Below are 24,057 nucleotides of genomic sequence, written 5' to 3'. Positions count from 1 at the left end.
GTCCTTGATGTCATTCCACAACTCATCTGGTCTTCAGTCTTTAGCATTGAATGCATCAAATCTATTCTTGAGATGGTCTCTAAATTCAGGTGGGATATACTCAAGGTTGTACTTTGGCTCTTGTGGACTTGTTCTAATTTTCTTCACCTTTAGCTTGAACTCGTATATGAGCAATTGATGGTCTCTTCCACAGTTGGCCACTAGCCTTGTTCTGACTGATGATATTGAGCACTTCCATCATCTCTTTCCACAGATGTAGGCCATTTGATTTCTGTGTATTTCATCTGGCAAGGTCCACATGTATAGTCGCCATTTTTGCTGGTGAAAAAAGGTATTTGCAATGAGGAAGTCATTGGTCTTGCAAAATTCTATCATGTGACCTCCAGCATCATTTCCATAACCAAGGCCATATTTTCCAACGGCCAGTTTTTGTTGTTTTTTTTTTTTTCGGTCCTTCTTTGTTTCCAACTTGCGCATTCCAATCACCAGTAATTATCAATGCATCTTGAGTGAGGATGGGGGAAAATGGGGAGTGACTGCCTAATGGTGCTGTCGAGTCGATTTTGACTCAAAGCAACCCCATGTGACAGAGTAGAAGTGCCCCATTGGGTTTTCTAGGCTGTAATCTTTACAGGAGCAGATCACCAGGTCTTTCTCATGGAGCCACTGGGTGGGTTCGAACCACCAACCTTTTATTTAGCAGCTGAGAGCTTAACCGTTGCACCACCAGGACTCCTTGCTTAATGGGTTCCAGGTTTTATTTTGAGGTGATGAAAATGTTTTGGAACTTAATAGGAATGATGGTTCTACAACATTGTGAATGTACTTAATGCCACCGAATTGTATATTTTTAAATGGTTGCTTTAATTTTATGTGAATTTCACAAAGAAAAGAATCCATTTCACCTGAGAAGAAAGCCAGGGTGACTCTTCTATGTGTAATCTTCTTCAGGAATGCAGAGCTTTATTCTTCGACTTCCACCTCTCCTCTCATATCACCTTTTTTTTCTGAAAGACCTGTCCACCTTCTTTAAAATCACGCATGGACTCTATATCAAGCTCACTTCCACCTGGCATTTCTGGTCATGCCCTCGGTCTCCACAGAACCATTTATTAATAATTTGCCACGCATATTGAACCCCTGTCCTTATAGTTAAGCTCCAGGCACAACCCACATTCCAAGTGTCTTTCTCTGCTTACTAATATGGTCATGCACTGCATTACGTCCATTCAAGCAACATCTGACCGCGTATATGTCCATGGTCCCCAGGTTACAGATGTCCGACTTATGTACAACTGTAGTTACGAACCAGCCCCTGTAAAGACTATTATATTAAAAATTCGAGGTACATACAATGGTTCGTAATAACAAACGGGGGCTGCTTTGCGACACGCATCAAAACATTGTTATTATTATTATGTTAAAGATGTTTTAGTATACCTGGAAATGTTTCTTTAATGTTTTCCATGCATAGAAAGGTGCACTATATGTGAAGACAAACATTTGACTGACTGACATTAGATAACGAACCATACGTAACTATTCTGACTTACGTACTTCCATTAGCAGCCGAGCACTGAACCAGGACTCTTGTATATACTTACAGTTTTGAAGAGTCACTCTCCTTCCCTCATGGTTCTCAGTTCCCACCTGTAAAATTAGCATTTATAACTATTGATTTAACAAATTTATGCCAGGTCTCCTTCTAAGTGCTTTACAATACTAACTCAATGTTCATAACTGAGTCCCTCAGTGGTACAAACAGTTAAGCACTTGACTTCCAACCAAACAGTGGTTTGAACCCACCCAGCAGCACCTCAGACAAAGGCCTGGCAATGTACTTCTGAAAATCAGCCATTGAAAACCGTATGGAGCCCAGTTCTACTCTGACACACACAGGGTTGCCATGAGTCGGAATCGACTCTACCACAGCTAAGAACCACGTTCATAACAATCCTACGAAATAGGTGCCAATATTGTTCCCATTTTGTTGCCAGGTGGAAACCCCAGGTTCTCAGCATGATTTGTTACAGCAATAAACAAGAGGCTGAGGCAGGAGATCAGAAAGACACCTTTATTTTATTGGGCAACGAAAGGAGCAATCGGGGCCACTGCCTCCAAGAATGCTTGAAGGCAGTCTGGGGAGGTGGGCTTTTACAGAGAGCAAACAAGGGAATGTGAATTCATCGTGAATATTCAGGATTGTGCTCAGGGCTTTGGAATGACTATGCGTTTTCTCTAGACAAGGGTTCAATTCTCCAGGATGGAAGAAGAAGTGGATTTTCTTTCATTAGCATGTTAAGCCTCCACCCAGAGGTGGGGTGGTTATATGTATTTTTCACTTAATAAGCTGATCGGTCACTTGAAGTGTTAAGATGGGGTAGAAAACCTGCTAAAACCAGTTGAGGCCCAGTATGGCTGTTCCGTGGTTATCTGTGAAGGACAGTTTCAGACGAATGTGCTGCCTGTTCTGCTCCATGTAGGAGGATAAGCCAGAGCAGGTGTCTCTTAGAAGGGTTGGGCTCTAAGGCTCCCTGCCTCAATTTTATAGCAGGGGAAACTGAGGCACAGCAAGGCTAAGCAAGTGGCCCAAAGTCACACAGCCAGCAGGTGGTAGGGATTGGACCCCTGGGCTGTCTGCCTCAAAGCCGTGGCTCTTCAGCACTGGGCAGAAGGCCGCTACGTGAGGGACCAGGAATTTGGTTTATGCTCCCTGACTAGGACGTGAGCTCCAGGAGAGGGGCCCTGTCTGGCCCACAGCAGGCATCTAATGAACAATTTGTGGAATGAAGAAGGAAGGAAGGAAGACTTCCCATAACAACACCCCTTCTTGGCCGCCTGAGCCCTCCTGCAGCCCTCCGCTCCGGGAATTATATTCGTGGTCAGAGCTTCTATTCCCAGTAAAGGGGTCTTCCCAGCAACATGTGACTGGAAAAAAATCACAGGTTCTTATGGATCTGGGTACAGGATGGAGAAAAACACACTCAGAGCTGTGTAACTCCATTCCACACTTCCACCCGAAAAAAACATAACCCTTCATTTCTCCTCCTGGAGTCTCTGACATCCAGAAAGCAATTGTAAACCTTGAGGTATCTAAGGAGGTGGAATCTGCCCTGGATCTCTGTTATGGATTGAACTGTGTCCCCAAAAAACATGTTTTGTAAATTCAACCCCCTAACCCTGAGGTTGTAATCCCATGTGGCAATGGTTTTTCTGTGTTATGTTAAGTAGGGTGCCTACTGAGTCAATCTCTTTTGAGATGTAACAGAGCAGATTAGGCAAGCACAGCTAGGGGAAGATAGTTGCCAAACTACCTGAGATCTCCAAGGCACCAAGAAGCTGAAAAGAGACAAGGACCTTCTCCCGGAGCAGACAGACGCGACAAAGCCTTCCCCTAGAGCCAGCGTCCTGAATTCAAACTTCTAGCCTCCTAAACTGTGAGAGAATAAATTTCTGTTTGTTAAAGCCATCCACTTGTGGTATTTCTGTTATAGCAGCACTAGGTAACTAAGACAGTCTCTGCAGTTTTCGATCTGGCCACTAGAACACTGGGACGTAAACTGAATCCAACCCGAAACCAGTGGCCATGAGCTGGGGTAAGTCATCCCAGCTGTCCCAGGGTAGAATTGGAACAGAGCACAAGGACACACAGTCCCTCCTGAACTGTCACCGCCTCCTGCATGCGCAGCATGTGGTCACTCTGACCTTCAGCCCCTTCCCCCCCCGCCAGAGCTGGGGCAACACCACATCTGGCTTGGAGGTGCCAGGTCTTGCCTCGGGAATGCCTGTTTCTCAGGATTCATTTCTCAGGGAACTAATAGCTGCAAGATTTAGAAGGATCCCGACAGGAAGACAGAGTGAGAAAAGAACGTTGACCAATGAGAAACAATTTTAATTCTCATGAAATCCAGATTTCTAGGGTCCACAGAGTTGGGGTGACCCACCCGGGCCATTTGCCCTTAGATGTCCTTTTGAACTTGAGCCTTGAAGAAACTGGTCTCCTCAAAGTCACCTTTAAGTCAAACAGTATTGTTGTTGTTGTTAAATGCCATCAGGTCGGTTCTGACGCCTAGCGACCCCATGCACCACAGAACAAAACACTGCCCAGTCCTGCACCATCCTCACAGTTATGTTTCAGCCCATTGTTGCAACCACTGTGTCAGTCCATCTCATTGAGGGTCTTCTTTTTTTTCACTGACACTCTACTTTACAAAGAATGATGTCCTTCTCCAGGAAGGAGTTTGGACATGTATCAGGAGGAACCAGTCCCTGGAGAAGTCAAATAATAGTCTTTTTTTTAGTTAGTAAGATCCCTTTGCCTAGGGCATTGTGCTTTTGACAACTTCAGTGAGTTTCGGGGAAACAGAGACTCTGGGGTCTGACTGGAAAAAAAAATCCATTGCCATCGAGTTGATCTCGAATCAGAGTAGAACTGCCCATAGGGTTTCCAAAGAGTAGCTGGTGCATTCGAACTCCCAGCCTTTTGGCTAGCAGCTGTCATGGATTGAATTGTGTCCCCAAAATACACCTGTCAACTTGGCTAGATCATGATTCCCTTGTATGATTGTCTGCCATTTTACCTTCTGAAGTGATTTCCCTATGTGTTGTAAATCCTGTGACTATGCTGTAATAAGATGGATTAGTGGCAGTTATACTGATGAGGTCCACAAGATTAGGTAGTGTTTTAAGCCCATCTCTTTTTAGACATAAAAGAGAGAAGTGAGCACAGAGACAGGGGACCTCATACAACCAAGAAAGCAGTGCCGGGAGCAGAGCACGTCCTTTGGGCCTGAGGTTCCTACACTGAGATGCTCCCAGACCAAGGGAAGACTGATGGATCACAAGGACCTTCCTCCAGAGCCGACAGAGAGACAAAGCCTTCCCCTGGAGCCGGTGTCCTGAATTCAGACTTCTAGCTTACTGGACTGTGAGAGAATAAACTTCTCTTTGCTGAGGCCATCCATTTGTGGTATTTCTGTTATAGCAGCACTAGATGACCTAGACAGCAGCCAAACTCTTAACCACTGTGCCACCAGGACTGTGTTTTAAGGTAAATTGTTATATAAACACTGTTCTGTCCTGTTTCCATGGCAATACTGATAAAATGTGGCAGCATAAGAATTTTCAAAGTTCTTTTCATCTTCGGAACATTTTTGACTCCCTAGTCAAAATGTTACGGAGCCCTGGTGGCACAGTGTTTAAGAGCTTGGCTGCTAACCAAAAGGTCAGCAGTTCCAACCCACCAGCCGCTCCGTGGGAGAAAGATGTGGCAGGCTGCATCTGTAAAGATTACAGCCTGGGAAACCGTATGGGGCAGCTCTACCCTGTCCTCTAGGCCTCTATGACTCAGAATTAGGCTTGACGGCAGTGGCATTTAGTGAAAATGTTACCCCGATTTGCAAATCATATATTCGATAAACTTCAATTTCTATTATCGGCTTGACATGATTTTTGTTTTAACACCAGTGATCATGCTGAGAGGAGGAGTCTCAGACCCAGACACTGTCAGGGCAGGTCAGCCCTTGAGATCAACCATCGCCCCCACTAAGTCCACTCGTCCAGAGCCTTGGAAACCCTGTGGGTCGGTTACACTCTGTCCTATGTCGCTATGACACAGAATCAACTCAACAAAATGGGCTTGGTTTGAGACAGAAAGGGCCACATGAACCAGAGACTACATCATCCTGAGACCAGAAGAACTAGATGGTGCCTGGCCACAACCAATGACTGCCCTGACAGAGAACACAACAGAGAACCCCTGAGGGGGCAGGAGAGCAGTGGGATGCAGACTCCAAATTCTCATAAGGCCAGACTTAACGGTCTGACAGAGACTAGAATGACCCTGGTGGTCATGGCCCCCAGACATTCTGTTGGCTCAGGACAGGAACCATTCCCGAAACCAACTCTTCAGACATGGATTGGACTGGACAATGGGTTGGAGAGGGATGCTGGTGAGGAGAGAGCTTCTTGGATCAAGTGGACACTTGAGACTATGTTGGCATCTCCTGCCTGGAGGGGAGATGAGAGGGTGGAGGGGGTTCGAAGCTGATGAAATGGACGCGAAAAGAGAGAGTGGAGGGAGAGAGTGGGCTGTCTCATTAGGGGGAGAGTAATTGGGAGTGTGTAGTGAGGTGTATATGGGTTTTTGTATGAGAGACTGACTTGATTTGTGTACTTCTCTTTCCTTCAATCCCCACATTCATTAGAAAATCCTGTTAGCTTGATCTTTCACTTAAAGCACAATAAAAATTATTTTTTTTTTTAAATGGGCTTGGTTTGCTTTAATCTTTATGGAAGCAGACTGCCACATCTTTTCTCCCAAGGAGCTGCTGGTGGGTTGGAACTGCCGACTTTTCAGTTAGCAGCCGACCACTTAACCAGTGCTCCCTCCTCTGCCATTTTTCGTGAAGTCGTGCCAGGGACAAAGTTTTGATCTCATCTTTGTGCACTTCTCTTTCCCTCCATCCCCACATTCATTAGAAAATCCTGTTAGCTTGATCTTCAAATTATATCCAAAAATATATCCCACTACCAACGTTGCCTCCCTGGTTCAAACGACTTCTACGCAGGCCAGTAGCCCCTTTCCAGTCGCTGTGACTGCCACTGTCCCACTCTGGCCTGTGCTTAACAGGGCAGCCGTGGGGATCCTGTCAAAACGAAAGTCCAATCACATTACCTGAAAGACTGCCAGATTGTTGCATTGGCAGTCAAGGCCCCTCACGGTCTGCACCATCCTCCCAGCTGCCCCACCGTCCTCTGCCTCTCTGCTTTAAACATTGGCCTGCTTATTATTTACACAGAAGGCCAGGCTGCTTCGCCTGGGAGTGATTGTACCCACTGTTCCTCTTTGCTCTCTTCCTGTGACCCTTTGTTCTTAGGCACACAGAGCTGTCTTCCTCTCCTCCCTCAGCCCTGTGCTATCAAATGTGGAACTCTCCTCCCCAATACGCCTTCCACTCCTGTCCCTGCACTGTTATTCCCCAAACATACGTCACCAACCACCAGGCTCTAGTTTTATTATCTATTGCAGTTTATCTCTGTCCTTGTCTCCAGAATGACAGCTACTGGATGGCAGAGGTTTTTGAAGTTGTGTCCACAGTGCAATCCTGGCACCTACAACAGTGTCCATACATGGTGGGTGTTCAGTAATATTTGCTGAAGGTGTCTAAGAATAAATGACTTCACTCCTTTAATCAAAACCATATGTGAAATGCTACACACGTTCATGCATACCTACGTGTACACATGCATGCATACCTACATTACACACGCATGCATACCTACATATACACATGCATGCATACCTACGTATACACATGCATCCATGAATACATATATACATGCACACGTGCATACATGTATACATACACATATACAAATACATACACATGCATAAGTACATACGTACACATGTGCATTTATACATGAATGCATACACACATATACACATATATACTTATGTATATCCATATACTTACAAACACACACAACTGGCTGACATTTAAGACTGAGTCTCAAGGATAGGCAAGACTTGCAAAGGCAGAAATGGGGAAGCAAGGGCATTTTGGGAGCAGGAACTGCCGGTACAAAGTCATAGAGACACAAGAGGGCTTGGCCAGGTTGGGTGTGGTGAGACGTTGGTGATGCAGGGGGAGGGAGGGATCTGGCTGGAGGGTCCAGCAGGGGCAGGTCATGTGAGGCCTTGAAGTCCAGGTTGTGGCATCTGCACCTTATTCTCCAGCCAAGGAGAAGTAACATCTGTGTTCACACTTAGCAGGAAATGAACGATAACTGCACCTGGAAGCACTGTCCGGAGGTCTGTGTATGGAGAGAAACTGCAGACAGGGAGGTGAGGTGGGTTCAGTGATGGAGGGAAGTGATGAGGCCGCAGGAATGACCAGGGTCAGGATGGAGAAAAGGGCATCAACATGAGCTGTGCTGAGAAGGAAGGACAGACCAGATGAGTGATTCACTGGATCTGAGAGAGGGGAGAAAGGACAGAGTGGAGAACGACACCCTGTTTTGGAGTCGGCAGAGTCGCTAGCGAGCTGGGACCCAGCAGGAGCAGTGTGGGTTGGGGAGAAAGATGGCCAGCTCAACGTTGACCATGCAGTCATGGGGGCCTCCCTGGGGGAGGTGTCCAGGTGGGATGATGGGAGGTGAGACCCTCATGTCACTCACCTGAGAGGCTAACCCATGGATGTGTCTGCATCCTTAGTACCTGGGTCCTCCACTCCCGCTGCTGGCCCAGCCACCTTCTTCCTGCGGGATCTCATGCTGAGTGGAGACATCAGAGAGCCTCTCAGCTGCCCAGATCTGGGGCAGTGGGCAGACAGAGCCTCTGTTCCCTCTCAAGGGGCTGGAAGCTGACTGAGCTGGGACAGGGCTAGACTCCCCCCACCCTGCCCCCGAGATTTCCTGATGAGAACTGGGACTTTCCATCCTGGATATTTGGGTGGATGGGTGATGTGGAGAATTCTCACCACCAATTCATCCTCCCACCCAGGCCACAGGTCCCCTTGACCTGCTGGGGTCCCTCCAGAACTGGGGTTCTGGAATTCAGCGACCTGGCCCCTGCCCTCTCCTCATCTCCTTTCCTCCTGGGTGGTGCTCACATGGAGAAAGTGAGGCAGAGGCAGAGGAGCAGGGTCTTGACCACAGCTACCGCGATGGCCACCACAAACACATCCACCATCGGCCTTGGTGTCCCTGCGGGAGAGGGGGAGGAGGACTGAGTCACCTCCCACACCACAATCCTGTATCCTTCAGCTCTCAATAGGACAGGACATTTGTTCTCCAGGCTCCTCCTGCATCACTGCACAGGGACCACATGTGCCCAGGCCTCACGCCACCACGCCCTGACGTCCACCAGGTGGAGAGAGGGCTCTGGATCCCATGGGGATTTGGATTTCATACGTGAGTCTAAGCTTAGAGTTGGGGTCCCCGCTGAGCCGTGGGGGGCTATTCACTCAGCAGATGAGCTGGAGGCGACTGCGGTGAGGGGGTGATTGTGAAGCCCTTTGGTACTTACTCTGTACAGACAGACGCAGAGTGGCCTTCAGGGAGCCCAGTGGGTTCTGAGCTCTGCAGGCGACATCCCCTTCGTCCTCTTTCTGTATCCAAGGCAGTTCCAGGACCCTGGGGTCTGAGGGTTTCGAGGGGCTCACGGGGAGTCTCCCCCTGACCCAGCTCTGAGTGGCCGGGGGGTTGCTGTCAGCAACACAGACGAGGCACAGGTATTCCCCTTCCAGGACTGGAATTGATGAGCCATTCCCCAGGTATTCTAGATACTTCAGTTCTGGGGGAAGAGAGAGAGACAAAGAGACTGAGACAGACAGACACACAGAGACACAGAGAGAGCTGACCCCAAGCCTGGGGCTCTGAAGGTCTATCTCTTTTGCACTATTTATTGTATTTTTATTTATTTATTTATGAATGGGGGAGAGTGATCCCCACAGGTCATTTTTTAAGCAGCATTATTGAGATATAATTCACATATCATACAAATTTTTTTCTTTTGGTAAATTCAAATATGCAATAACCCATTGCCATGGAGTCCGTTCCAACTCATGACGCCCCTGTGTGTTACAGAGAACTGTGCCCCGTAAGGTTGTCTTGGCTGTCATCTTTGCAGAAGAAGATCGCCAGGTCTTTCTTCCACAGTGCTGCTGGGTGGGTTCCAACTGCCAACCTTTACGTTAGTAGTCAAGCGCAATCTGTTTGCGCCACCCAGGGGCCTTACCACCCACAGAAAGTGTACAATTCAACAGTTTTTAGTCTATTCGCAGAGTTGCACAACTGTTGCCACAATCAACTTTAGCACGTCTTCAACACCCTAAAAAGAAACCCCCCGCCCATTAAGCAGTCACTCCCCACTTCCACCCCAACCTCATCAGAGCTGAAAACCAGCCCTCATTGTGACCCCGTGTGTGTCAGGCAGAACTGTGCTCCATAAGGCTCTCAGTGGCTGATTTTCAGAAGTAGAGCTTCATGCCTTTCTCCCAGGGCACCTCTGGGTGGACTTGAACCACTAACTTCTGGGTCAGCAGGTGAGCGTGTTAACCGTTTACCCCACCCAGGGACTGCCCTTGTTAATGCTCGCTCCTGAGAACAGGCAGCCTCACCGTACAACATTCTCTGAGCTACTATCCGAGCTCACCGCCCTATCATCCCGCTTCCCCACACTTTTTCTCTAGCCTCGTTTACTCTCGTCTCTAGAAAAGAAAAATACTTTCTAACTCAAGCCGTTGGTGGATTTCTGAGTGTTCTCCCTATTACAGTAGTTCTCTCTCCTTATCAAAGTCTGGACCCGCAAAATATATACCGTCTCAGCCCTTCCTACATGCACAATTCAGTGTCACTGATGACATTCTCCAAGTTGTGCAGCCATTGTCACTGCCCTTTTCCAAATCATTCCACCACCATGAACACAAACTCAATGCCCCTAATGTTGCTGTTAGTCGCCCTGGGGTCGATTCTGATGTATGGTGACCCCATGTTTGCAGAGTAGAACTGCTCCATAGGGTTTTCAAGGCTGAGACCTTCAGAAGCAGATCTCCAGGCCTGTCTGGGCACCTCTGGGTGGGTTTGAACTGTCAACTTTTTGGCTGGTACTCGAGTGCTTAACCGTTTGTGTCCCCAGGGGCTCCTGCCCCCTAATGGGTCCTGCTCCCATCACAGTCACGGGGAGGGGGCTCCGACCCTACCTGTGCATTTTCCCCGGAGCAAGCTGATGGTCAGGTTCTGGGGCGCATCTGGCACAGAGAGATGGGGTGTGGAATAGAATTAGAGTGGACCTGTCCCCCGGGAGCTACAGAAACAGGAAGTGAAGGAGGCGTGTGTCCTTCCTGCAGCCCTGCATGACAACCCATGACCCTAGGATGCAGGCACCAGTTCCCCCTGCCCCCATTCCTCCACAGGCTCTCACAGGAAACATTGAGCATGACGGTCCTCTGTGTGGTCACCCCAGCTCTGGGGAAGGTCACCTGGCAGGTGAGGTTGGTGCCATGGTCCTCCGGGCCAGGGGTCAGCATGATCACTGAGGAGTCATAGGCCTCAGAGTGAGATTCCTGGGACCTGAGGGCAGTGCCCATCCAGGAGAAGGTGGGGGGTGTCCCCTTGTCACAGGCCCAGGGCACAGAGCACGTCACATGGCTGCGGCAGCCAGACTCCAGGGATCCCGTGATGATATCGGGGACATTTGTCAGTGCTGGGAGGAGAGAAGGGGAGAGAGAAAGTTCTGGAACTAGAGAATGGTGATGGCTGTACAATGTTGTGAACATACTTGATGTTGTTATCTGCCATCAGCCCCAACTCATGGACCCCAGGCACAATGGATCAGACCATTGTGATCCATAGGGTTGGCACTGGCTGATTTTCAGAAATAGATCTCCAGGCCTTTCTTCCTAGTCCATCTTAGTCTGGAGGCGCCTCTGAAGCCTGTTCAGCATCACAGTGGCACGCAAGCCTCCACTGACAGACAGGTGGTGGCTGTGCGTGAGGTACATACGCCAGGAATTGAACCCAGGTCTCCTGCGTGAAAGGTGAGAATTCTACCACTGAACCACCACCATCCCCTCTGAAGGTACTTGTTATTGATGTCAGTTGCTGTCAAGTTGATTCTGACTCATGGGGACCCCATATATGCAGAGTAGAACTTCACTCCATAGGGTTTTCAAGGCTATGACCTTTCAGAAGCAGATCACCAGGCCGTTCCTCCAAGGCACCTCTGGGTGGATTTGAACCACCAACCTTTCAGCTAGTAGTCCAGTGCTTAACAATTAGCACCACTCAGGGACTAAATACATTTTTAAATAGTTAAAATAGTACATTTTATGTTCAGTGTGTTTTACCACAATAAAAAAAGGTTAAAAAAAATCAGTAAACAACTTTCAGAAAAGGAGGGTGAGAATGGCTGCACAACTCAAAGAATGCCATCAAGGTCACAGAATTGTGCATGTGGAAATTGTTGAATTGGTGTATATTCTGCTGTGTATATTCTCAACAATAATAAAAAATTAAAAATAAAGGAAAAACAAAAAAAGCTTTGCAACAGACACACAGGACCACAGTATGTGCCCCTGAGGGAGGCTTCTACCCACCCCTGAACCAACCATGCTCCACCATCCCCCCTGTAAAGCTGAGGAGCGAAGATCCCCTGTCCCTCACATCGATTCCTTATGAACCTTCCGTACCTGTCACCTTCACCGTGAGCAGCGTATCCTTGTAACTGAACTTCTGCCCTCCTCTCTCCAACCGGAAGATGTATTTCCCACCGTCCTTCTTCTGGGCACCTGTGATCTGCAGGGAGCAGTTGTTGGCCTGGGGGTCCCCAAGGAGCTGGAATCGGCTTTTGGTCTCCTCTTTTACTTCCCTCTGTGGGTTGTTTGTGGCCACTAGAACATCTCGTTTCTGATTGATTTTATTGGGCCCTTGCCGGAACCAGTAGACGAGAACTGGGTCAGAGTCGATCCAGCCATCTGGGGGGTAGGAGAAGGTACAGGGTATGAAGACACACAGGCCCTCCTGCACCATCACGGAATTTTGCACCTGCAGCTGGTATCTGTCATCCAGAAGCCGGGACCCTTTGGGAGACCGATGATTAGTGGGAGCCCCAGCCCCTGCCTGGGACCCCCAGCCCACAACACACTCGATCCCCCACAACAGCCGCAGCAGTAGCAGCAGCAGTGGCAGCATCTCTGCAGTTGGAGGAGCTGGACCTGGCACCCTCTGGCTTCTGGGTCCATCTGTCTGTCTGGGAAGGAAGTTCTGACAGGAAGTCCCATGCAGGGAGGGGGAGGGACTGTCCACAAAAGAGGAACCTCCACAGTCCAAGGTTCCTGGGATATCCTCTGCCTCTTCCTACTTCTCCTAGACACATCCAAACACCTTGAGAGACCAAGTTGCTGGGGCTGATGGCTGGGGACCATGGCCTCAGGGACACCTAGGTCAAATGGCATAACATAGTTCATCAAGAAAATGTTCTACATCCTACTCGAGTGAGTACCTTCTCGGGTTTTAAAAGCTTGCTAGTGACAATCTAAAATACATGTCATGGATTGAATTGTGCTCCCCAAAACTATGTGTAAACTTGGCTAGGCCATGATTTCCAGTATTGGGTGATTGTCTGCCGTTCTGTCATCTGATGTGATTTTCCTCTGTGTTGTAAATTCTACCTCTCTGATGTTGATGAGGCAGATCAGAGGCAGTTATGTTAATGAGACAAGACTCAATCTACAAGGTTGTGTCTTAAGTGAATCTCTTTTGAGATATAAGAGAGAGAAGCAAACAGAGAGATAGGGCTACCTCATACCACCAAGAAACAGGAGACAGAATAGTGCATCCTTTGTACCAGGGTCTCTGCACTGAGAAGCTCCTTGACCGGAGAAAATTGATGACAGGGACCTTCCCTCAGAGCCGTCAGAGAAAAAAAAGACCTTTCCCTGGAGCTGGCACCATTAGTTTGGACTTTTAGCCTCCTAGAATGTAAGAGAATAAATTTCTCTCTGTTAAAGCCATCCACTTGCGATTTTCTGTTATGGCAGCCCTAGATAACTAAGACATCTATTGGGTCCATCACGTTTGCAACAAAGAGAATGAAAAAAACTAATGACACGAGGAAAATATTAGTCCAATGGACTGATAGACTACATGAACCACAGCCTCCACCAGACTGAGCCCAGAAGAACCAGATGGTGCCCAGCTACAACCACCAATTGCTCTGACAGGGATCACAATAGAGGGTTCCAGACAGAGTGGAAGAAAAATGGAAAACAAAATTCACATTCATGGGAACCAGACAAGGATGCCCTTTATCATCACTCTTATTCAACATTGTGCTGAAGGTCCTAGCTAGAGCAATTAGGCTAGATAAAGAAATACAGGGCATCCAGATTGGCAAGGAAGAAGTAAAATTACCTCTATTTGCAGATGACATGATCTTATACACAGAAAACCCTAAGGAAGCCTCCAGAAAACTACTGAAACTAATAGAAGAGTTCAGCAAAGTATCAGGATACAAGATAAACATACAAAAATCAGTTGGATTCCTCTACACCAACAAAAGGAACATCGAAGAGGAAATCACCAAATCAATGCCGTTTACAGTAGCCCCCAAGAAGATAAAATACTTAGGAATAAATCTTACCAGAGACGTAAAAGACTTGTACAAAGAAAACTACAGTACACTTCTGCAAGAAACCAAAAGACACTTACGTAAGTGGAAGAACATACCTTGCTCGTGGATAGGAAGACTTAACATTATAAAAATGTCTATTCTACCAAAAGCAATCTATACATTTAATGCAATTCCAATCCAAATCCCAAGGACATTCTTTAATGACATGGAGAAACAAATCGCCAATTTCATATGGAAGAGAAAGAGGCCCCGGATAAATAAGGCATTACTGAAAAAGAAAAACAAAGTGGGAGGCCTTACTTTACCTGATTTTAGAACCTATTGTACCGCCACAGTAACCAAACAGCCTGGTACTGGTACAATAACAGAGACATGGACCAATGGAACAGAATTGAGAATCCAGACATAAATCCATCCACATATGAGCAGTTGATATTTGACAAAGGCCCCAAAACAGTTAAATGGGGAAAAGACAGTGTTTTTAACAAATGGTGCTGGCATAACTGGATATCCATCTGCAAAAAAAAAATGAAGCAAGACCCATACCTCACTCCATGCACAAAAACTAACTCAAAATGGATCAAAGACCTAAATATCAAATCTGAAATGATAAAGATCATGGAAGAAAAAATAGGGACAACGTTAGGAGCCCTATTACACGGCATAAACAGTATACAAAACATTATAAAGAATCTAGAAGAAACACTAGATAACTGGGAGCTCCTAAAAGCAAACACTTATGCTCATCCAAAGACTTCACCAAGACTAAAAAGACTACCTACAGACGGGGAAAAAGTTTTTAGCTATGACATTTCTGATCAACGCCTGATCTGTAAAATCTACATGACACTGCAAAAACTCAACTGCAAAAAGACAAATAACCCAATTAAAAAATGGGCAAAAGATATGAATAGACACTTCACTAAAGAAGACATTCAGGTAGCTAACAGATACATGAGGAAATGTTCACGATCCATAGCCATTAGAGAAATGCAGATCAAAACTACAATGAGATTTCATCTCACTCCAACAAGGCTGGCATTAATCCAAAAAACACACAATAATCAAAGTTGGAGAGGCTGTGGAGAGATTGGAACACTTCTACACTGCTGGTGGGAATTTCAAATGGTACAACCACTTTGGAAATCCATCTGGCGTTTCCTTAAAAAGCTAGAAATAGAACTACCATACGATCCAGCAATCCCACTCCTTGGAATATATCCTAGGGAAATAAGAGCCTTTACGCGAATAGATATATGCACACCCATGTTTATTGCAGCACTGTTTACAATAGCAAAAAGATGGAAGCAACCAAAATGCCCATCAACAGATGAATGGATAAATAAATTATGGTATATTCACACAGTGGAATACTACGCATCGATAAAGAACAGTGAGGAATCTGTGAAACATTTCATAACATGGAGGAACCTGGAAGGCATTATGCTAAGTGAAATTAGTTAGTTGCAAAAGGACAAATATTGTATAAGACCACTATTATAAGAACTTGAGAAATAGTTTAAACTGAGAAGAAAACATTCTTTCGTAGTTACAAGAGCGGGGAGGGAGAGAGGGTAGGAGAGGGGCATTCACTAATTAGATGGCAGATAAGAACTACTTTAGGTGAAGGGAAAGACAGCATACAATACAGGGGAGGTCAGCACAATTGGACTAAACCAAAAGCAAAGAAGTTTCCTGAATAAGCTGAATGCTTCGAAGGCCAGTGTAGCAGGGACAGGGGCCTGGGGACCATGGTTTCAGGGGACATCTAAGTCAATTGGCATAATAAAGTCTATTAAGAAAACATTCTGCATCCCCCTTTGAAGAGTGGCGCCTGGGGTCTTAAACGCTAGCAAGCAGCCATCTAAGATGCATCAATTGGTCTCAACCCACCTGGATCAAAGGAGCATGAAGAAGACCAAGGACACAAGGTGATTACAAGCCCAAGAGACAGAAAGGGCCACATGAACCAGAGACTACATCATCCTCAGACCAGAAGAACTAGATGGTGCCTAGCTACAACCGATGACTGCCCTGACAAGGAACACAACAGAGGACCCCTGAGGGAGCAGGAGAGCAGTGGGATGCAGCCCCCAAATTCTCATAAGGCCAGACTTAATGGTCTGGCTGAGACTAGAAGGACCCTGGTGGTCATGGCCCCCAGACCTTCTGTTGCCCGGGACAGGAACCATTCCCGAAGCCAGCTCTTCAGACATGGATTGGACTGGACAAGGAGTTGGAGAGGGATGCTGGTGAGGAGTGAGCTTCTTGGATCAGGGGGACACTTGAGACTATGTTTGCATCTCCTGCCTGGAAGGGAGATGAGAGGGTAGAGGGGGTTAGAAGCTGGTAAAATGGACACAAAGAGAGTGGAGGGAGAGAGTGGGCTGTCTCATTAGGGGGAGAGTAATTGGGAGTGTGTAGTGAGGTGTATATGGGTTTTTGTGTGAGAGACTGACTTGATTAGTAAACTTTCACTTAAAGCACAATAAAAATTATTAAAAAAAAAAATCACATTCACAAAAAAGACCAGACTTACTGTTCTGACAGAAACTGGAGGAACCCTGGAGACTATGGCCCCGGACACACTGCTAATTCAGTACTGAAGCCGTTCCCAAAGTCCACCTTTCAGACAGAGATTAAACAGGCCTATAAAAGAAACAATAACACACATGAGAAAGATGCTTCTTAGTTCAGTCAAATATAGGAGACCAAATGGGCAACACCTGGCCAAAAGCAAAGAAGCGAAGCCAGGAAGGGACAGGAAAGCTGGACAAATGGGCACAGAGAACCCAGGGTGGAAAGGGAAAGGAGAGTGCTGACACATTGCAGGGATTTTAACCAATGTCACAAAACAATTTGTGTACAAATTTTTGAATGAGAAACTAATTTGCCCTGTAAACTTTCACCTAAAACAGAACAAAATTAAAAAAAAAAAAAAAGGATGTTGTCTATAGACAGCTCTGTCCATTTACTTGTAAAAACCAGATGTTCAACACCCATCACCACCTAGTGGTTTTAAAGAGTCCATCCTCCTGTCAGTGCTGACCTCTGTCTCAGTTTCCTGGAACTGCTGTAACAGAAGCACCACAAGAGGGTGGCTTGAAAGAACAGAATTTATTTTCTCACAGTTCTGGAGGCTAGCAGTCTGAATTCAGGGCGTCATCAGGGCTGTGCTCTCTCTCTGTGGGCTCCAGGAAAGGTCCTTCGTGGTCTCATCCAGTCTCTGCAGCCTCAGGGGTTTCTTGGCATTCCTTGGCTTGTAGACAGATCTTCACGGGTTGTCTTCCCCCTGTGTGAGTCTCTTGTGTCCACACTCCCCTTTATAAGATACCACTGAGAAGGAAATAAGTTTAAGACCCATTCTACTCCAGTTTGACCTCATAAACATTACAAAAGAAAGCCTTCATTGCCAAACAGGGTCATGTTCACAGGTCCTGGCCTTAGGACTTCCACGAATGTTTTTAGGGGTGCAATTCAATCCATATATAGAGTTGCTGTGAGTTAGGATCAACTTGAGGGCAACGGGTTTTTTGTTGTTTTTTTTTTTTTAATTCAATTCATACCACCTGCCTTACCTTGCCTTCCTATCCACTCAGTACAATGAAAATCTAAAATGTCGAAATGTAACAGGCCCTTCCGGGATCATCAGAGTTTCAAATATGCTCAGCCCCAAGGGGCACTTACGCAGTGGCAAGTTTGGTTAGGAAGGAATGATCGGTACCAACTAGCTGAGGACATGCTGTCTGAGGAATGACAAATATTGATGTACAAGTTTTTGTCTGAGTGGTGTACACTTTTTTCCACAGTGAATCTTTATTCTATAGTGATTTCATTGATACATATTCCTAAATGGCTGACTTTCAAATGCATTATTTTTTGAGTTATCTTTATTATTTTTAAGTAGATACTATATCACAGGTTGGGGTCCCCAGTGTTATGGATTGAATCGTGCCCCCTAAAGTTCTGTTGATGTCCTAGCCCTTAACCGTTGCATCACCAGGGCTCACTTCCACCAGTGTAGGTGTTAGGATTCCAGCACATACTTGGGGGGCACAATTCAGTCCATAACAGGTGCAACACGTTAATTACTTCCTGACTCTGCACAACAACTCTGCGACTTAGATTCGTTTTGCCCGTCTGAAAGAGGAGGAAACGGAGTGGCAAGGTGACTTGTTCACACTCCTGCTCTTAGTTGGTGATGAGGCTGAGAGCTGAGCCCAGTTCTGCCTGTCCCCACACTGTGACACTTCCATGTTTTTCTTATCAGGTGCCATCGAGTCCACTCCAACTTATAGCCACCCTATAGGACAGAGTGGAACTGTCCCATAGGATTTCCAAGGCTGGCGGGTTTGAAACTCCGACCTTCGGTTAGCAGCCCAGCGCTTAACCTTTGTGCCACATCCATACAGCAGTTCTATCCTGTTCATGTGAAGAGTTGTTGACTCTGGAATCCCCCTCAAGTGTCCCTTCCCAGGGAAGCCCTGGGCCCTCCAGCCAGACCTGGGCTCTGGGCAAGTCCTCGCTGGTAGATCTTGATCTCCGAGTACTCAGTGGTGCTGGTGGCCTCCTGGCCCTGAGGCCTCTGGGGCCTCAGCCCATGGAAGACAAGGGAGGTGTAATGAAGTTCCCGCTCTTTTCCTGAGGTTGGGGTGGCCACAGCCTGGGGTGGGCAGTCTGGGGGGCCACCTGGCCAGGACTTCTGCTGGTGACCCTGAGTGGAGGGAGGAGAAGGAGATCAAAGTAGGATAATGGGGCCAGGGGAGGGAAGCAGGCTCCACAAGCAAACCTGGAAACCAAGCATTGGTCTTTGATTCATTCGTTCTGTAAACATATGCCAGATCCTTATTCATGCAACAACTATTTAAAAGTAATAATCCCTGGTTAAGGAGCCCTAGTGGTACAAGGGTTAAGCACTTGGCTGCTAACCCAAATGTTGGTGGTTGGAACCCACCCAGCAGCTCCAAGGGAGAAAGATATGGCAATCTATTTCCGTTAAGATTACATCCTAGAAAGCCCATGGTGCAGTTCTCTTCTCACATGGGGTTACTAGAGTCAGAACCCAACAACAACAGTGCCTGGCCCTTGCTCACCAATTTCCAGTCCATAAAGTCCTCCCAAAACCTGCTGGGGAGGTACTGTCATTGTGGTTAGTCTTGGTTGAGTGTTGACCCCAAGTGTGCAGAGTAGAACTGCTTCCTTGGGTTTTCGATGCTGGGACCTTTCAGAAGCAAATCACCAGGCCTGTCTTCCAAGGCAGGTTCAAAGTGCCAGCCTTTTGGCCAGTCATTAAACACTTAACCGTTTGTGCCACTCAGGGGCTCCTGGGAAGGTGCTATTATCCACATTTGTCAGATGAAGAAGCTGAGGCTGAGATGCTTAGTAAATATCCCAAAATCACACAATGAGTTAGTGGTGAGGCCTAGATTCATGCCCAGGGCTCTTGAACTTCAGTGCCCACTGTCTTGTTGAACACCTCCCCTGTGCCAGGCCCTGAATGTTCAGAGAGGAGCTAAGCAGACACCATACTTGACCTCACACAGCTTCCAGTGTGGTAAGGGAGGCAGACATGAAACCAGTAGTCAATGAAATTACTATCTAATTGCAAATTGCAGTAGGATGAACAAGAATGGAGTGATGTCATGAGAACTGGGATTTGCTCAGACCTGGACAGTCCCCTAAGGAGCCCTGGTAACATAGTGGTTAACTGCTCAGCTGCTAACCAAAAGGTCGGCTGTTCCAACCAACCAGGCACTCCATAGGAGAAAAGACCTGCCAATCTGCTCCTGTAAAGATTACAGCCTTGGAAACCCTATGGGGCACTTCCATCTGTCACATGGGGTAGTTATGGGTCAAAATCAACTCAACAGCAATGGGTTTTGGTTTTTTGGGGCCCTGCCCTGAGGGAGCTCTCAGTATCTCACACACTCAGGCATCTGGATGCAATTGTGAAATTGTGTTACAAAAAAAAAACAAACCCGTTTTTAAGGCGATTCTGACTCATAACAACCCATGTGACAGAGTGGAACTGCCCCATAGGGTTTCCTAAACTGTAATTTTATGGCAGCAGTTGAGCAGGTCTTTTCTTCTGTGGAGCCGCTGGGTGGGTTTCAACTGCCAACTTTTCAATTAATAGCCAAGCACGTAACCATTCCACCACCGGAGCCCTATTGTTTTTGTTAGGTGCCCTCGAGTTGGTTCCAATGTATAGCTACTTGGCCGGAGTATTGAGGAGTGTCTGTAGCTGGGACACAGTGTGGGGGCATGGTGGGTGGGAAACAGGGAGGGGGAAGGTGACACACCTCTAAAGTCAGACTCTGTCAGGCCTTGATGGGAATTAAGGAGTTTGCACTTGATTCTCTAGGCAATAGGGAGGAGCCTGAGGCGTGTAAGCTCAGGGGCAAGAGGGTGTGCAGTAAAGAATTGGTGTCAGAAGCGATGGTGGTCTTGGGTCTGAAATTTGCAGTTGATGTCAGAAGTGGGGTGTCTTGGTTCCCCTAGATTTGTTGGTGATATTAAAAATGAAGGTGATTTATGGTTATCCCAAATTTGTAGCTGGTATCAGAAGTGAGAGTGGTCTCGGGGTCCTCCAAATTTGCAGCTGGTGTTAGAAGTGAACATGGTCTTAGGGACTCTTGAGCTTTGTAGTTGACAATAATTATTCTGGGGGGATCCGTCTGGCATTGTGTCTTGGGGAAGCAGGGAGAAAGTGAGTCAGAGGTCCAGACAGAAATGAGGAGGGGGGCACAATAAGGGCCCAGCTGCAGCTCAACAGGCCTTGGTGATCCTCCAGCTCTGGGAGACAAGACAGAAGGCAGAGGGAGGAGACTCCTGGGTTCCTGGACTGGGCGACCGGGTTGATGGGGACCCAGGAGAAAAAACTTACTGGGGCAAGATGATAACCTAAGTCATCAAAGGAGCCTGGTGACGGTCATCCTGGGAAGGTAACCAGATGGGACCTCCTTGGACAGAGGACTCATCACTCACCCACTCGATGGTGCCCAAGACAGAGGGGCCATCAGATCCTCCAGCTGCTTAGTTGCCTTCTTCCTTTGGGTCTTCACCCTGAGGGAAGAGCCCAGATCCTTCTGGTGACTGGCTCACAGCTTGGGATAGGACTACTCTCTTCCACTTAAGAGGCCAGAAGGCCTGACTCAGGCCCGGACGAGCACGGGCGCCGTGTCTAGCCTGATGACTTTTATTAGGAGAACATGAGCCCCCTCCTGGAAGGCTGGCTCAGAGATGGTAACTTACCCCTCATCTGAATCTCTTCCCACTTGACATCAAGCCGGTTCCGATTCATGGCTACCCCATGTGTATCAGAGTAGATGTGTGCTGCATAGGATTTCCAGTGGCCGAATTTTTTCAGAAACACACGGCCAGGCCTTTCTTCCCAGGCACCTCTGGGTGGATTTGAACCACCAATCTTTCAGTTAGTAGCTGAGCACATAACAATTTGCACCACTCAGGGACTCTATGAATCACTGCCAGGGCCTTAATTTTTTTGGTGCCACAAGGAAACTCTGGTGGCATAGTGGTTGAGAGCCTTTGAAAACGACCAGTGCACCTTCGAAACCCTATGGGGAGGTTCTACTCTGTCCTATAGGGTCACTAGGAGCTGAAATCCACTCAACAGAAACAGGTTTAGGTGTTTTTGTTTTTTTTAAGTGCTGCAAACAGCTATGACCTTGACTGCTAACCAAAAATTAGCTGTTCAAACCCTCCCAGAGGTGCCTCAAAAGAAAGGCCTGGCCATCTACTTCCAGAAAATCAGCCACTGAAAACCCTACGGGCACAGTTCTACTGTGACACACATGGAGCCACTGAATTAAAATCGACTCAACAGCATCTAGTTTGGATTTCGGTTTTTGGTTCTCAAATCCCTAGGAACCTAGGTGGCACAAACAGTTTGCAACCAACTACTAACAGAAAGGTTGGCAATTGAAATCCACCCTGACATACCATGGAAGAAAGGCCTGGCCATCTACTTCCAAAAAATCATCCATTGAAAACCTATGGAGTACAGTTCTCCTCTGACACACATGGAGTCAGCAGGAGCCAGAATCAACTCAACAGCTACTGGCTTTCTGAATCTCTGGCCCAAGACCCAACTCCCATAGCAACCACTGCCCCATTCAGAGTCCTCCACCTGGGACTCTTGGGGACTCCAGGGCCCACACCCCCTCCCATTCCAAAGGAAGACACTCACATGAGGAAGATAAGGCTGGGAGAGAAAAAGAGCACGGCAGCAAGACCAGCTTCCATGACGGCTGACTGAACAAATCCTCTCCCACACACGTGGATTTCCCTGCTGAGGAGCAAGATTCAAGGCGACTTCCCTCTGAATCCCAGGACCCTCAAGCCACCTCCTCCCACTGAATGTGAACTCTTCTTTTCATCAGCCTCCAGCCCTCAACTCCAAACACACCACTTCCCTCCAACCCCAGCATCTCCTCCCCAAGTTCTTCTAGAATCAATACTCCTTCCCCCACCAAGTCTTAGCCTGAGGCTACAACCGCCCCCCCCGCCCCGACCTGGTAGCAGCAGGACAGAGACGGTGTGGGTGCTGCCCAGTCACCTCTCAGGGAGAAGGCAGCTTCCCGGATCTGCCTTTCCTGCCATGCACCCTCCCAAGCTCCCGTCTGCTGGTTGCCACAGTGATTTCTCACCTCCTGGTGCACCTGGCCTGTCACCACATCCCAGATCCTGGCCCCCAAATTCACTGGTCACATTCAGTCGGATGGTCCACGCAGTGCTGATGCCATTTCTGGAGAATTTCACTCGACAGGTGAGCTCAGTGTGGTGGTCCTGGGTTCTGGGCTTGAGGCTGAACTCCAAGAAGAGGGAAGCTCCTGGTCCAGCTCCTTGTGGGGAGATGGCTGCCCCTGACTAGGAGAACGTAGGGGCTGGACAGCCCTCAAACTCCCAGGGAAACACACAGTGCAGTGTCACCGGGCGCCCCGGCTCCAGGGTGTCAGGGACGTAGACATCAGGCTTCTGTGTCAGGTCCGGGGCAGAGAGAGGAGGATCCTAGCCCCAGACCGTGACCTGTCCACCACAGTGACTCCCCAGTCCATCCTGGCTTGAGCCAGCTCTGTACCTGTCATTTCCAGGGACAGCTTGTATTTCACAAAACTAAATTTCACACCATTTCCTCCCTCCACCCAGAAGAAGTATGTGGCTATGTCCGTCTTCCCCGCATCTCTGATCACCAGGGAGCAGCTGCCATTCTGGGGGTTCCCGACAAGCTGGGATCGGCCTCTGGTCTGAGATTTTACTTGCCTTTCTGTGTTGTTTGTGGCCACTAGAGCATCTGACTTGGGATTGGCCGGTTCCCAGAACCAGTAGCCGAGAACTGGGTCAGAGTGGTCCCAGCCATCTGGGGGGTAGGAGAAGGTGCAAGGTATGAAGACACACAGGCCCTCCTGCACCGTCACCGACTTTTGCACCTGCAGCTGGTATTCGTCACCCAGATCCAGGTACCCTGGGGGAGACTGAGGATTAGTGGGAGCCCCAGCCCCTGCCTGGGACCCCCAGCCCCCAACACACTCGATCCCCCACAACAGCAGCAGCAGTGGTGGCATCTCTGCAGTTGGAGGAGCTGAACCTGGAACCGTCAGCCTTCTGGGTCCTTCTGTCTATCTGGGAAGGAAGCGCCAACAGGAAGCCCCAGGCAGGGAGGGAAAGGACTGTCCACAGCAGAGGAACCTCTCCAGTTCAAGGTTCCTGGGAGATCACTTGCGTCTTCCTACTTCTTCTGCTTGTGGAAGTAACAGGGCAGAGAGATGCGGAACTTGCCCAAGACCGTTAAGTGGGCCCCTGGGCCAGGACCTCGAGAGGGGAGCCCCAGGAGTGGAGTGCTCATGGGAAACTGGTGATGTCTTAGTTTCCTAAAATTCTCTGGGTGGTGTATTAACCTA

At 47.9% G+C, this 24,057-nt stretch overlaps 2 protein-coding genes across 3 annotated transcripts in view; both read right to left on the bottom strand.

The window, feature by feature from the left end:
* Positions 1-23,721, bottom strand: part of LOC104845557 (sialic acid-binding Ig-like lectin 11) — a 124,462-nt gene extending 100,741 nt beyond the window's left edge. The window contains exons 1-2 of the mRNA XM_064293165.1: positions 23,269-23,721; positions 23,061-23,167 (exon numbers count right to left, since the gene is read on the bottom strand). Of these exons, the coding sequence (XP_064149235.1) occupies positions 23,061-23,167; positions 23,269-23,721 (560 nt within the window). The remainder of the gene's footprint in view (positions 1-23,060; positions 23,168-23,268) is intronic.
* Positions 9,551-13,092, bottom strand: LOC100654674 (sialic acid-binding Ig-like lectin 8). Of its 2 annotated transcripts, none has more exons than XM_064294054.1 (3): positions 12,195-13,092; positions 10,986-11,209; positions 9,551-10,754 (listed from the first exon to the last, which is right to left on the bottom strand). In XM_064294054.1, the coding sequence occupies exons 1-3, from the start codon at positions 12,694-12,696 to the stop codon at positions 10,737-10,739; spliced, it is 744 nt and encodes a 247-aa protein (XP_064150124.1). In that variant the 5' UTR covers positions 12,697-13,092; the 3' UTR covers positions 9,551-10,736. The 2 variants fall into 2 exon arrangements, with proteins under 2 accessions (XP_064150124.1, XP_023399061.2); XM_023543293.2 differs by having other exon boundaries at positions 9,563-10,754; positions 10,928-11,209; positions 12,195-13,021.
* Positions 23,722-24,057: the final 336 nt, after the last annotated feature.

The sequence above is a fragment of the Loxodonta africana genome, chromosome 11 (genome assembly GCF_030014295.1).
Source record: "Loxodonta africana isolate mLoxAfr1 chromosome 11, mLoxAfr1.hap2, whole genome shotgun sequence".
Lineage (NCBI taxonomy): Eukaryota > Metazoa > Chordata > Mammalia > Proboscidea > Elephantidae > Loxodonta > Loxodonta africana.
The sequence above is the reverse complement of the archived record's forward strand: the minus strand, read 5'-3'. Positions and strand labels throughout refer to the sequence as shown.

What these genes read in the sequence shown, in the direction of transcription:
- LOC100654674 (XM_023543293.2), bottom strand. Translation starts at nt 12,696, where the DNA reads ATGCTGCCACTGCTGCTGCTACTGCTGCGGCTGTTGTGGGGGATCGAG. An exon ending in GCTCACGGTGAAGGTGACAG is followed by an intron (nt 11,210 to 12,194) that starts GTACGGAAGGTT and finishes CTCTCCTCCCAG; the next exon opens with CACTGACAAATGTCCCCGAT. An exon ending in CGTCATGCTCAATGTTTCCT is followed by an intron (nt 10,755 to 10,927) that starts GTGAGAGCCTGT and finishes TCTCTGTGCCAG; the next exon opens with ATGCGCCCCAGAACCTGACC.